General features: G+C 41.1%; 1 protein-coding gene across 1 annotated transcript; it reads right to left on the bottom strand.

The window, feature by feature from the left end:
- Nucleotides 1–7,256: 7,256 nt before the first annotated feature.
- Nucleotides 7,257–8,023, bottom strand: LOC104957886 (heparan sulfate glucosamine 3-O-sulfotransferase 3B1-like; the record flags this gene model as incomplete). The annotated part of the gene is made up of 1 exon (XM_010785568.1): nt 7,257–8,023. A coding segment is annotated over exon 1 (527 nt), but the record flags the coding sequence as incomplete, so codon positions are not given.
- Between the last annotated feature and the right edge of the window lie 6,167 nt (nt 8,024–14,190).

Genomic DNA, 14,190 nt, shown 5'->3' with positions numbered 1-14,190 from the left:
GCAAATGGCCTATCGCTGCCTGGCTGTCCCCAGTTTATCTGTGTCTAATCAATAAGTCTGTCTCTATATGACAGATTGTTCACTGTGTGTGTGTGTGTGTGTGTGTGTGTGTGTGTGTGTGTGTGTGTGTGTGTGTGTGTGTGTGTGTGTGTGTGTGTGTGCCCATACACACATATGGCTGCAAAGGTGTGAGTGTTTACTGATGAGAAACTGAGAGCTCGTCTCCCTCTCTGTCCTCTCCTCTCTCATCCATACTCCTCTCTATTTGTCCTTCACTCCTTCACATACTCGTCACTTCAGTAATTGACCATAAGTTGTCTTTCCATTCTCATGAATATTTAATCAATTGTGGCTTTTCCCGTCTCTCCTTCAGTCCCTATCCACCTCATCACAATCTGTCTCATTATCAGAAGATCAATAATAGCCATTTTCTATCATAAGTCTCCTCCTATATGTGGTGTCAGGAGGAACTGTAAACATATCAGGGATGATTAATTTATTGCCATGCATGTGAATCTAGTGTTATGTTATATATGTTTTACGAATAAAGGTATTTCATCTAACTTAAGGGAACAGGCCTTTCAGTTTACGGGTGTGCAAAGAGAGTTACTCAGAGCATAAATATGTTTTCTATTTAGCCCAGTATTGGAAAGCTAGCCACATTAGTCTGGAACTCCCTGCTGCTTTAAGGATGTAGCACTTTTCCTCCCTGGAGTGCTACACTGCCGATTACACTACTGATATGTTCGAGGCTGTCTGGATCAGAAGATTAAATACTAACCCTGGAAACAAGGATGTGGCCAAGAGACTTCCTGCCCCCGAGATTATGGGTTCTCCCGCTGAAGTACTGCAAATTGATCCCATTTAGCGCACTAATAAAAGGCATTCTGGCAAGAAAGAATAAATGATTAAAAGATCCCCAAAAGATCCAATTATCATCAAAACAAAAATGATATACATTTCCAATGGTAGTAATATTCAGTCACTGGACAATTTAGGCTAATGCTGACTTGCTAAAGGCTAAAGACGTTAGCTCTGGCAGAAGTCTCTACGTCCAAACACCTTCAGAGCTAAAAAGCCAATTAATGAGTCAGTGGAAAATCAAGGCCGTAAATGTATGAGAAGGAACACAAACAACAAACTGAAGGAAAACATTTCCCAGCAGTGCTGCTGTGCTCAGAGGGTGACTGAAGGAGCCTCCGGGCCAGGGACAGCTAAGCATTTCAGGATGTGTGGGAACCCCAGATTTACGCCTTCATGCCTGGTTGAAACATCTGCTGTTATTCTCCTCTGACCAGAAAACAACAACAAATGTTCAACAAAATACTGATCTACCTAACATTCAGAAAGTAAATTGCTAAAGTTAACAAAAAGTCGATTATACAAAGAATATGTAACATGTTAATAAGTGAACTTTTCTTATGTTTTGACAGAGCTAGCAAGCTGTTTCTAGTGTGCTAAACTAAGCTAAGCTATAGGCCTGCTGACATTAGCTTGATATGAATAGACCGAAAGGACTATGGTGCTGATATTCTCAGCAAGAAATGTAATAATTGTATTTCCCATCTCAAACTTCTGCTTTAATTATAACCTTGGTGCACTGCAATGACAAACCATAAACCCATATGACACATGTTGATAAGATACAACTCAAGACCCTGCACACACAAGAGCATGTCATTGTACTTGGGATAATAAGGAAGACTGCCGCCATGCTGTCTACATATTCTTTGTCTAAACAGAAACCTGAGCAAGCGACGAGGCCTCTGAGTTTCATGGACGGCAAAGTTGGAAAGAAAGACAAATTGACTTGTGTTAAACCCAAATGTTGCCTAAGGATGTGCTTGACAGTGAGACAAAACATTAAAAACAATATTGTACAGCAGCTAGTCACCAAGTGTGAACAAGAGCTGTGATAAGTGATAAGTCAACACAAAAACACTAAAAACGAGATGCATGTGTCAGCCTGGAGGTGAATTTCCGGCGCTTTTGCAGACACACCCATCACCTCTCTCCATAGGCAGCGAGAGGAAGTGGTTGGTTAGGCCCCTCTGGGAAACCACATGACTGGCAGAAAGACTGCTGCCACCCACAGCTTTTAAATACATTGTTATCAGAAGATGTCTTTCCTATGAATAATGATGGAGTAATGGAGGTAGAGGAGGGTTTTCTCGGCAGGAGGTTAGCTGAAGTTCTATACACTCCCACAGAGACTACAGTGTTTTACATTTTCATCTTTGGTGGTTAACAGCAGGATACCATTGCAATGAGTTTGGAAATGTGTGTGTGAGAGATGGTGGGTGGGTAGGGGGTAAAATTATGCACATGTGTGTGTGGGCCTTTCCATATAATAAATTACCTTTTGTTGGTCAATGGCTAATTAATGACTGTATGGCATGTTAGCATCCATTCATAATTAAAAGACTTAACAGGAAGTCAGTGTGCTTTGGTGGTAATCAGTAATGGATTCAGCATTTGGCAAAGTAGGCCTCACAGTGATATTTAACAGGGTAAAAATGTTGATCAGGCATGGTTTTCAGAATATGTAATACCTCTGCCAATACCAAAACAATACGTTTATTTAAAACCTCACATTGAGGAATTTCTTTTTTACAAAGGTCTTATTTATCATATCTTAATAAAATATTGGATTAAGTTTGATACTACTTTTGATGCAAGGGACACAAATATGCCCGAGAAAAGATAATAATACCCAGTCCTTGTAATGATAATAGCCTGATGCTTAACAGACATTATGATTGACTCCCATCTGTTTTCCAACTTGTGTTATTCTTCTCTGGAAATGGCAGTGCAACTGAGCATGACTACCAAGTATCTGAAAAATTACATTTTGGCCAAGTGACACAAAGTAGGCCCATTTTTCAAAAGCTAACTGCAGTCCTGAGCTAAAACGGCACGACTGAAAGATTTTTAAGGCGCCCCAAAGTGCACCACAATGCGCCTCAAATTATTATAATTCCCACCATATGGGGTGTGAGCGTGGGCCTTCTCAAACCCCATAACACCATCTCAACCCAACCACAGCCGAAACCCACCACCATTAAAACACAATACAACTCAACACTACAGAAACCACTTCCTGGTCTGTTACACCAATCAGTCGTGTTCAGCCTCTGTCACTAATGGTCTCCGGGTTTGGACACAGAATGAGGTGTTGGGAAAATCACCCACGCTCTGGAAAACGTTCCGCATTAGAGTCCACTTTCAACATTTCAAATGTCAAATATCAAAACTGACATGGCAAGTGTTTGAATCCGGCCTAGAAAATACTGAAATTAAACATGCTTGCATGCAGTTTTCACATGAATCTATGGTGAAATAAAGCACTGTTTCTCCTACCAGCCTATAAACAGAACTAAACTACAGAAATGTAAAGGTCAATCAGTACCAGTCGTAAGCATAGTACACTGACAAATTACATGACAACACACTTAAGTAATCTAACTGCAAAAGTGTGTCTCTATTCTGTGCAAATATCAACTAAAGCAAAAATGTCCATTTGTATTATTAGTTTCATTATATTATATTGTATAGATAGTAAGTAAGTAAAAGCATGAGGAAGATCTTCTATTTTTTAAACATTATTAGCTTTTTGATCTAAAAAATGTATCCATGCATTTTCTTAAAGACTGACATGATACCATTTAAAAATCATCTGTTGTCATCACATCATATCCTTATTCTTAAAAACATATGTCTCCTTAAGAGTCGATGTGATTTTAGCTGTGCTGTCGTTTCTACTTGCCCTTGTGCTGCTGCCCTCAGAGGATTTATACTACATGTTAATAGCAATCCGATCGGGCATGGCCTTTGGTGTCAAGACTGTAGGTCATGCAATTGACAAGCTTTCAAAGTATTGATGGAACTTGTGGACTAGTGTTTTTCTTGAATCAAGAATAAAGAAATGCTTTTTTTTAAATATAAAATACATAGAGTTATTCTTAAAATAAAGCTCTTTGACTGAATAGGGCTAATCTCTTTTTTAAAAAGCGTGTTCTGCTGCAAGACAACAACGACAATAAATGTTCTCATTATAATGTTGTAAAGGAACCGAAGATACAAAAATAAAAAGTCTGTCTGTTACCATAGACTGTATATGTCTGTTACTCATCCCTGCCCAGATCATGATGACAAATATGTGACAATCACAACCATTGTGCCATGGAAAACTGAGGTTTTCTGCTTTATGCGGTGGTTCTCAAGTCCCATATGAAACCCATCATCGGATGAAGTCCCCTTTATAAAACGACACAGAAATTCATTAAATCTTTGCATCATTCTGAAAGCACTATTTGTGGCTTTTCCATTCCCGTAACAGGCTCGTATGCAAACACATGCAAAGGAGGGACAGGGAGGGACAGACAGGCTGAGTGGAGAGATCAAGGACTGACTGGATCACTCAAGACAAAAGCAATGGAAAACATACATGAACGAGGTCTTGGTTTGTCTCGGAGAGTACAAAGCTCTTGGAACAACATGCACACAACCAAATTGCTGCAACTGCGAAGTGTCTCCAGCACGGAGATCTGAAAACAATATACTGCCCTGCAGGACTCTCATCCTTCTGCAAATATCCTATAGTTTTGGTTATTTCCTCCATTCAAGATATGTGGAAGCAGGTGGAGTATCCCTGTATACAACTTGCTGTCAGATCCTAAAGTAATGTGTTCTCTGCATTGGTCTTTATTATTTATTATGACTTGTCTTCCAAATGATTAAAAAAATTCTGATTTGGAAGCATTTGAAAAAAAATAATTATATTGACCATTGTATATTAAAAAGGAGAATCAATAGTAATATGACAATGTACGTTCATTCGTACTATACTAAGATTAAAGTAATGATCCAGTGAAATATTTACATCTATATGCATAGCTGAAATATGATCCTGTTGACCCGAGAGCTGCAGATGAAGCGGAGAACTTCAACAAGATAAAATGTCAAAGCTCAGGGTTGCTTTACAGAGCCTGTCATACACAGCAGCCTGATATCGTACTGTGTGTGTGTGTGTGTGTGTGTGTGTGTGTGTGTGTGTGTGCGCGCGTGCGCGCGCGCGTGCGTGCGTGCGTGCGTGCGTGCGTGTGCGTTTAGCTTCCAGATGCGACAGTGAGTTCACCCGCTGTTCACTGACAGTCAGGTGAGGCGGGCTTGTTTTTTCCACTTGGATGAGCTCTTGCTGTCACTGACAAATACACACAAACACCACCGAGCTCAAAAATGTCCAGCTTCTCAGGAGGCCACTGCGGTTGACAGCAAACATATTTTCCAGAATTTCTGAGATTCAGTGACAGCAAGGGAATTATCTTTCAGTGATTTCAACTGGGATCATGTTGCTGCTGTCCCTTTTGTTGTGATAATGGCTCCAACTCTACTCTACCTTCAGCATCTAGTGTATTCAAAGGTAGAAAACAGCTAATGTTTTTAAAGTAGATTCATAAATGATTTTACTTGGACTATCTGGGTTTTCAATTGTCAAATACTTCTGCCTATATGTACGATTATTTGAATAACTGTTTACATAAGCAGAAAATAAACTGCAAAAGCATCTATTTTGGTAATCAGTTCATTTTGTAATCACAGAATGAAACACTTTTGCTGGTTCCAGCTTGTCATCTAAGGATCAGTTGCTTTTCTTTGTCATATATGATACCAAATTGAATTACTTTTAAAAGACATTTGAATGAGTCACCTTGGGCTTGAATTATAAGATGCAACCCTGATTATGACCAATCTAACTTTCACAGACCATTTTGTTGTCGCTGCCGTGTTACAGCACTAACAAAACTAAAGCATTAAAGCGTAACAGCTTTACAGCACCAGTCACGCTAATTAAAACACACAGAAAATCACGTAAAACATGCCCTGGAAACACAAGGTTTGCCACAGGTATTTCCACATAAAGACATCCTCTACACTTAAAGGAAGTAAGGGAGAGTGAAGCTGGCAAAAAAAAGGAAAAAGAGGAAGAGTGGTGAGAAGGTGGAAATAAAGGAGAGAGATGGATTAAAGCAGAGGAGTTGTGGATATGCATGTTTGTGCACTGAGGAAAACAGAGAGGAAGCTTAGCAGCATGATAAAATTATCAGTGGTGAAAGTGTTTCCATGTGTCCTCATGTTTACAGTTAAAAGACAGCTAAGGGGGATGGAAAAAGGCCAAGAGAAGATTGAATTACACCTTAGCGTTTCTAGAACCATCGTGCTATCAAAGTGCTTATTTATCAGCTCTCTTCTGACTGTCAAACCTATAGCTCTCTCCTCATAGATGCTTTAATGCTATTCTCACAGGTCGGAAATAGTTTTCTGAGACTTGTCACGAGTTTGAGGAAAAGTGGGATTTCTCGGGAGCTTGTAAACATCTGGAGATTATCAGAATCAGCTTCAACCCGACCTAAATCCTTCTTTAGGACCTTAACTACACCCAAATTATATATCTGGTTGGCCTGGTCACCCCAAATTAGCTGCTGTTGCTGCGACAGTAGCTGATGAACATGTTATGGGCCAAATCATCGTGACTCGCAGCAAAGATCAACATAATTCAAAATATCAGGTTTGATATCCTTTACACAGTATGTGCAAAACATTTCACTGCATGACTCACAGTCAGAATACAGTGGAAGTGTTAATACAGGATGTCATATTGGAGGGTATAAATGATGTTTATATGGCTGTCAAGATGATGAAATGCTCCTCTGAGACCCCTTTTGATTTACAGTGCAGCATGCAGGGAGAGTATTGGCTTATGGTGATCTGAATATATCAGACAGGCATGGCTGTCCAGTCTATTGACAGGACACATCAGCACTTGTGCACAGGTGACACTACTGCTCATCTGACCCTTAACCCTGCAATACATCATCCTGCATTGTCTGTCCAGAGCTGTATTCTAGAGAAACTTGGCATAATCCTTTTGGGGCTCAAAGGACATAATTACTTGGTAACATGCTCTATTTTAGTGTACTTACACATTGGTCACTTTCAACATTCTCTTCGACTATTTTATTTATATTCTGTTTCTTTTGGCACTATTTTTCTATGTCTTATTTATGTTGCCTGGGACTTTCTTTCATTGCCATAAATGCACTGTAGCTAATGTGCATTTGGCAATAAAGCCTTTAAATGTTTAATCTTAAATGAAAGGTGTTAAAAGTTCCTGCAAGTGTCATTTTTTTTTGCAAACACTCTTGAGCTAAAAGGCAACCTAAACTTGCGTGAGTGTTTGTTGTTGTGTTGCTCACCTGTACCACTCCAGTCCTTTATCATAAAACCTGTCGAAGAAGTGAGGCTCCGCACCGACCGCTCTCACGTCCGGGTGGATGCGGAGAAACTCCAGCAGGGCGCGGGTTCCTCCTTTCTTCACGCCGATTATAATCGCCTGCGGAAACCTTTTGGTGCCGAAAGTGTTGGACACGGGGATGCCGTTGCTCTGTGCGCTCTCCTCGTTTGCACTCTCCAACATGTGTTGCGGAAACTGTCCGGGTGTGTCCACCTGCTCTGCGTCCGCGGAGCCTGAGCGGTTCCGCTGAGACTCCGCGTCCGGGAGGAGACGGGGAGATGGTCGCAGCTCGTCCAAAACGCGGCGATGATCGTCCAGAGCGTCATAGTCTGATACTTGTTGGCGGTATAAAGTCCTCGGAGCCGAATCACAGAATCCGGTGAGGCAGTAGAAGAAGTAGGTGAAGATCAGGACCATGGTAAAAAACACCGAGACTTTGGAGAGCACCTTGCCAAAGTTGAACCTGACTCTGCATCCACTACATCCCATGAGTTGATCTCCTGCTCGGTGCCAAAGGTCCAAAACGGGGACAGCATTGCATCTTTTTCCTACATTGATCGGAGTTGACACAGTCACATTTATCTTTTAGAACCTGTTGCGTAAAAGTGAGGCATCACATTGAAAAGTTGATGGATTTGTCGAAAAAATATCCTCATAATCTTTGTCTCTTTTAGTCAGAAAAGACTAAATGATTCCTTGTAAATAAAGGAAGTTTTCTCATTAAACATGGCTCGTTTATTTGCAGTCAGATGAGACTTCCAGGCTGCTGTGAGGTCTACTAATTTCTCATTCAAGGTTTCTCCTCTGCCTCTTCTACGCCCTTTTCTACACGTCTCCACCCCTCCCTTCTCAAGCTATAGATAAACATGCCTCATGCGGACATAAACTTCATACAGAGGCACCGGTGTGTTTATTTCCACATAGTAAACATAATCAAATATGTTTTATTTATAACTAAATGTAGATTACGCATTGTTACCACAAACCATCGAACAGAATCCACTTGCTTTTTTATTATTTGTGATCTGTTTGATTTACATTTGCCTAAAGTTATGTGATATATTTTCAGGGAACTTTCCAAAATAAAAAATAATAGCTTGTGTTTTTTATTATAAACTACAGGCACATCACTGTTTTACAAATGTAAGCTGACCCCACTGAGGAAAATCCTTGCCCCTTTGAACCATTATGATAGATCTCTGTGAATAAGAGAAGCCCTGAGGATGTATATCCAAAACCTCTTGTACTCCACCTGCACACTGAGACTCAACACTGAGCCAAACACATAACCGACACGGTGACAAGTCTGCCGACACAAACCTAAAAAACAATAGGCTCGAAGCATGAGGGGGGCCCTGCGACTGCTCCGTCCCATAAATACAGTATGTGAGGCTGAGTGTGGCACCTCAGGGGTTGAACAGGAAGGATCAGCACCGGGATGTTCCCCCGACTCTGTGAAGCTGCAGCAGGTATAAAGTTTCTTCTGGCAAAGAGATGGATGTTGAACCTGAGATGGAGTTCAGACTTTGAACCTGACTCACACACCAAGCGGCTGTTAGAATGGATGAGGGGATGGAAAGAGAGCGAGGAGAGGTAAAGGTGAAATTATAATCTGTCTGAGAAAGAGGTGCACACACACTGACACACCCTCAGCCCCTTGGGCAGTAGGTTTCAGACAGAGATAGTAAATGAATTTGGCAAACTTACTGTGTTGGCTGATTGAGGAGTTTATTTGTTATCTTTATTCACCTCTCTTCCTATGTCCTCAGAGAAAATAGAAATTGCTTGGTTAAAGACACTTAAAAGTTAGACATTGATAGCACGCTCCTGTCTGGATAGTGAATATAAAGGCTAACTTAGCTTAGCACAAAAACTGGAAACAAGGGGGAACAGCAAACCTGGATCCATCCAAAGATTACAAAATCCACAAACTAGCAACTTAAAAGCTCACTTTTTAACACTTTGTTTTCCCATTGTTAAATAAGCAAAGTCAATAAATTAAACTGTCAGTTTTTACAGGGTCATGTGATGGACCATTTTTTAGCAAGTGACAGAAAGTTAGTGGAAGTAACTGGTCCCAAAATGGGAAATAGTCTGGCACATAAAGAATAAATATTACTGCATACCGTACGCTTAGTCACTTGATTTTCTTAAGTTATGAGAAAATTGATTCCGAGAATAGTTTAAATAAAGTACATTCAAAAATGTTAATGTAATATGCAACTACGATGTAAAACCGGTTTGAAAGAAGAAAGTGCCAAAACAAAGGTCTCTGCGGATTCCGACATGACCCAGGCAAATATAGAATAATGATATGTTTTGGAGCACAAACAGCCATTGTAAATCCATCCAACGTGAGGCCAGCCTGGCTCTGAGGAATTCACAGCTTTGGAAATGACTGTCTGCGGACTAGCGGCAGATTCAGTCAGAATGAGGTCAGGATCCAGGCTCTGCTTTCATCAAGACATTTTATTTGCTTTTCCCTCACGCTAATTGCTCTAGTTGGAGTTACACTGACAGGTTTGGACCCAGAAATATAAACAGTGAGATTAAAGAAACAAACAGGGAGCAGCAGTGTTGGGGAAACAAATACGACATTCAAGTTGTGAACTGTGCCTGTATGTATAGGATTGCGGTTGGATAATATCTCTCTGTTGATGTATTTGTGTGCGTATCTCGACATCTTTATTTATTTTACTCGCATTCATGTGTGTGCATTTATGAATGCGTGTCCAGACTACATTTACATCTGCGGTCCCTTCAGGTGCTTCCCTGTGTGATCACTGATAGAGATTTCCAGAGGCCGGCTGATGGCGTATACATGTGTCAGCCATTACAGCAAATTACAAATCCTCCTCAGCAAAAGCAGAATGTTCCACTCTCATTTGGTAATTTCCAGTATGAGGAAGAAGCTGTCGACCATTTGCGATAGCCGCAAGATACCGGGGAGAATCTTCTTAAAGCCTTCATGACAGATCTTTGAAACCACCGCCCAGGATATACTCATTTAGCGGTGCAGAGGTATGGCTGTAGTTTCCTTTCTACTGTCTCTGGAATTAGATATTTACAGATAATGTACTCCAGATTGAAGATGTACGTATATCAGAGAATATGCCTGCTGTTTGGTTCTGGTTTTCTATGCAGTGATGTGGTCATTATCCCGAAACAATCCAGTTTAATGCTCACATTGTGGTGTCTGAAGTACATCTCCTTTGAAGAAATAAAAGATGTCAGACAAACGCTCTGCTGTATGTTAGATGCTCAATGAACGGGCCCTCAGGTGGGGAGGCTCACTGAATACAAAAGCCAAGAACAAAGCGACTGTGAGGCCCCACCCTTCTCCTGGAGCCTTCCCAAACTTTCATCTGCAGACATAAGCAAAGTCAGTAAGCATGATAGATGGACATGAGACAGAGGACAGAACAAAAAAAACACTCTGATCTCTCAGTCCACACACAATGATCTTCCTCTTCTCCTCCCACCCTCGATCCCTCGCGTCTCACTACCTTCACACAGGTGCATCCATCTTTTTCGCCTCCAGGAGGACTTCCTGACTCGCAGTCTTGCCCTGCAGCTTTATAGAGACATCACTGAAGGGATGAATGTACTAAAGATCTGAGAAGAGGGAATGTTTGGAGCTTATACAACAGCTTCAACAGCCTTGAAAGCATTAAACAGTGCTAGATCCACATAATGCCTCGAGTTCAACATGGGAGTAATTTATATCGGAGGTAAAGTCTGCTGTGATTCATTCTGACATCATGAGGGTTCGATTCAAGTAGCATCTAGAGCCAGGAGGTTAAATTACATTACTAGTATACATCTACAGAGATACAAGATATTCTTCAAATAAACAAAACTGCAGGCAGGCCTTCGTCGACAGCTAGAGACCAGCTGCACAGAACAATTTTCAATGTGTCTTTCATCTTTGCAATAAAAACTAAAATGCCTTTCCGGTGAGCAAGTCTGCACAGGAGCCTCATGTTTTTTTTTAACTGTTATTTACCTTCTTCTGGTGTTTAATAGGAGCAGTAGAATCAGGAGAGTGAGGATCTAAAGAGTACAGAGAGAAGAAAACTGATTGACAATCATGTCATCGCACAAGCCGCAGACCATTTGGGAAATGCCTTCTTTTCTAATCCGCAGCTCTGCGGTGAAAAGCGGGATCTGGTGGTTTTGGGTGTGTTGGGAAGGCTGGACGCAAAAGGAGAAAAGGGAGGTGGGGGTGTGAGGGGAACTTGCGTGTGCTTGTTTGTGTCTTCATGACATTAGACGAGTGAGAAAGAGGTTAAAAAAGAGACAACTGTGATTACTTCGCTATACAGTTTCATGCCTCCAAGCTCACTTCGGGGGATTCACTGAAACATGTGGCTACGAATCTGACAGAGCTGTGAAGGTGAAATATTTTGAGCTGCAGCTTGTGTCTGACTGCATATAAGAAGTCTGTCAATATGCGTGCAGAGACTTTTATTCCTTCGGGGTGTTATGCATGCTTCCATGTGCCTGTAGAGGCCTATTGTTCCAGCCTGCGTGCACATGTACCACTTGTGGTACCCAATCCCAGACTGTTACTTACTGAAATGCTTGTGGCTTGCTCCATGTGGCTTTCCTTCATTGAAAAGCCTCGTCGTCTTAAACGTTGATTGCCATGACGTCAGCTCCACACCACAGCACTGCCTTTTATGTGACACTGTCACCATCTATTTCCGCCGAGTGTGTGAAAAACAACTTTCTTTCCATCTTTGCAGTTCATTGACACCGCCGGTTGGATCGAACACTGTGCTACTGTAACTGGGCCAGAACCACCCCCAAAACGGAAGTGCTTGTTAATTTTCACACAACAATTGGAAGGGCTTAAGATGCGCATGAACGACCATCTGGGTAAATGTCTCATTAGATGACCGGGGGCTATGCGTTCATTTATGTAAACCAGTCGAACCTGGACGATTTCTGTAAATAAAAACAGTCACCGTATGGGTGTTAACTGACTGTAATTACTGGTGTAAAACCACAGCAGTTTGTATCTCCACGCTCTGGAGTTTCCCATGTTTTTCAAATTCCAACCTGTCACATCGACTGTGAGAAAAGAGAGCTCTCACCCTCAAAAAGAAAACTGGGAAAAACTGCTCTGTCCATTGCCTCACTGTTAAAATGCTAGCCTATCACCTGTCCTATGAGATCCTGTAGGCCAGAGTCGGTGTGTGTGTGTGAGAGAGAGAGAGAGAGAGAGAGAGAGAGAGAGAGAGAGAGAGAGAAACAGGAGATGGGCTTCTACCCTGTGGGGCCAGTCTGCATTTCACAGGAATGCTAAATTATGTGCAACTCAAAAAGTTAAACCATCAGCAAAGGAACTGTCAGTTGTTTTGGCCGAAGGGGACGGGATCAAATATGTGACCCACCAGGAAAAGAACAGGCCTGGTGGGAAATTATCTTCAAAAATTGATATTTAACTTTAGGGCTTGAAGTTTTTCTGTGGAAACTTTAAAAGTTTTGATCAAATATGTTCTAGTGTAAAGTTGTTTGGACAATCATTTTCCAAAGCTCTAATAAACCAGATAAAGAAGAGGAAAGGCTTGAATAAAAATAATTTGGTTAAAACGCTGATTTGTTTTAATTCTGAGAGGGAGATAATAATGTCCTTACTACTCATGTCTGTATGCTAACAATGTAGCTACAGCTCAGCTGATGCAGGGGGATGCGGCTTTACTGGCTCTGTATAAAAGGTAACAACAACTGTCACCTGTTAACCTCAATTAGTGACAAGCTATATTGTGTGGGGCTATTGGTATATTTATTTGGTTGTAAATTGGTGAGTGATCCCTTTTGAACTTTTCTTTGGGTACAATTTCAACAAAAGTCATCTTCTTTTATTTCATTCAGACAGCTCTTTCAAGTCCTTATGCTAAGTTAGGCTTACTGGTTGTAGCTAAGACTGTAGCCAACCGTGCTAATATTATGTTGGTATCAAACTTCTCTTGGAAAAAAGCAAATTTTCCAAAATTACTGATTTTCATATTTATGGCCGAAAAATATAATTGAGAACTTTCCTATGAGATTTCCTTGTATGGTATAGCCCTCAGGTTGAAACGCGGTTATGGTAAAGCTGGATATCTGTCCTCTTTCTTTAAAACCCCACCTCCACCACACCCTCACTTTGTCGTAAAGCTGATAATCACATTGGGTTGTCTGTGAGCCTCATTCCTGTGGGAATGTATTCTGAGTGTATAACCTCTTCTTTTTTAACCCCTTAAAACCTCTTTAACAACACACACACTCTCCTTCCTATAGAGCTCATCTGGTCTCACTTTGGGTTTTGAGGTTTGTGTTTGTTTTTAGGGGACAAAACAGAGCTGCTCGTCCAAATGACAGCAGTAAGGCTCTTTAGTGGACTTCCCCAAAACATATCCAAAATTAATTTGGATTCTGATTTGACCAAGCAATCATTTACTGCCTGCAGTAATTGTTACAGACACAAATGGATGAAAACACAAAGTATACTCTGTCTTCACCGTCTTAAGTATTTGGCGTAACATGATGTTCTCCGTACAAATCCGGGACACTGACGAGTCAATAGGGAGAGGCCGATGAATCTAGAGAAACAATTACTGTAGAGTGACAGGCGAGATTAGAGGGTATTTGCTTTTCTGGCATAAAAGTAAAGGAATAAAAATCAAATGTGGAGCATTAAAGTGTGTCTGTGCCAGATATTGATGATGAAGATATAATAATCAAGCAATCGAGGATTATTGCTGATGTATGAAAGCGAATGATTAATGATATAACCCTAGAATGATAGTTGGCTCTAATGTTGACTACATTAAGGAGTTGTAAATAAGGGTGTGTGTTTGTGTGTGTGTGTGTGTGTGTGTGTGTGTGTGTGTGTGTGTGTGTGTGGG

The sequence above is a fragment of the Notothenia coriiceps genome, unplaced genomic scaffold (genome assembly GCF_000735185.1).
Source record: "Notothenia coriiceps isolate Sejong01 unplaced genomic scaffold, NC01 NC01_scaffold00000886, whole genome shotgun sequence".
In the NCBI taxonomy this organism is placed as follows: Eukaryota; Metazoa; Chordata; class Actinopteri; order Perciformes; family Nototheniidae; genus Notothenia; species Notothenia coriiceps.
Note: the sequence above shows the minus strand (reverse complement) of the source record. Positions and strands in the feature narration are given on the sequence as shown.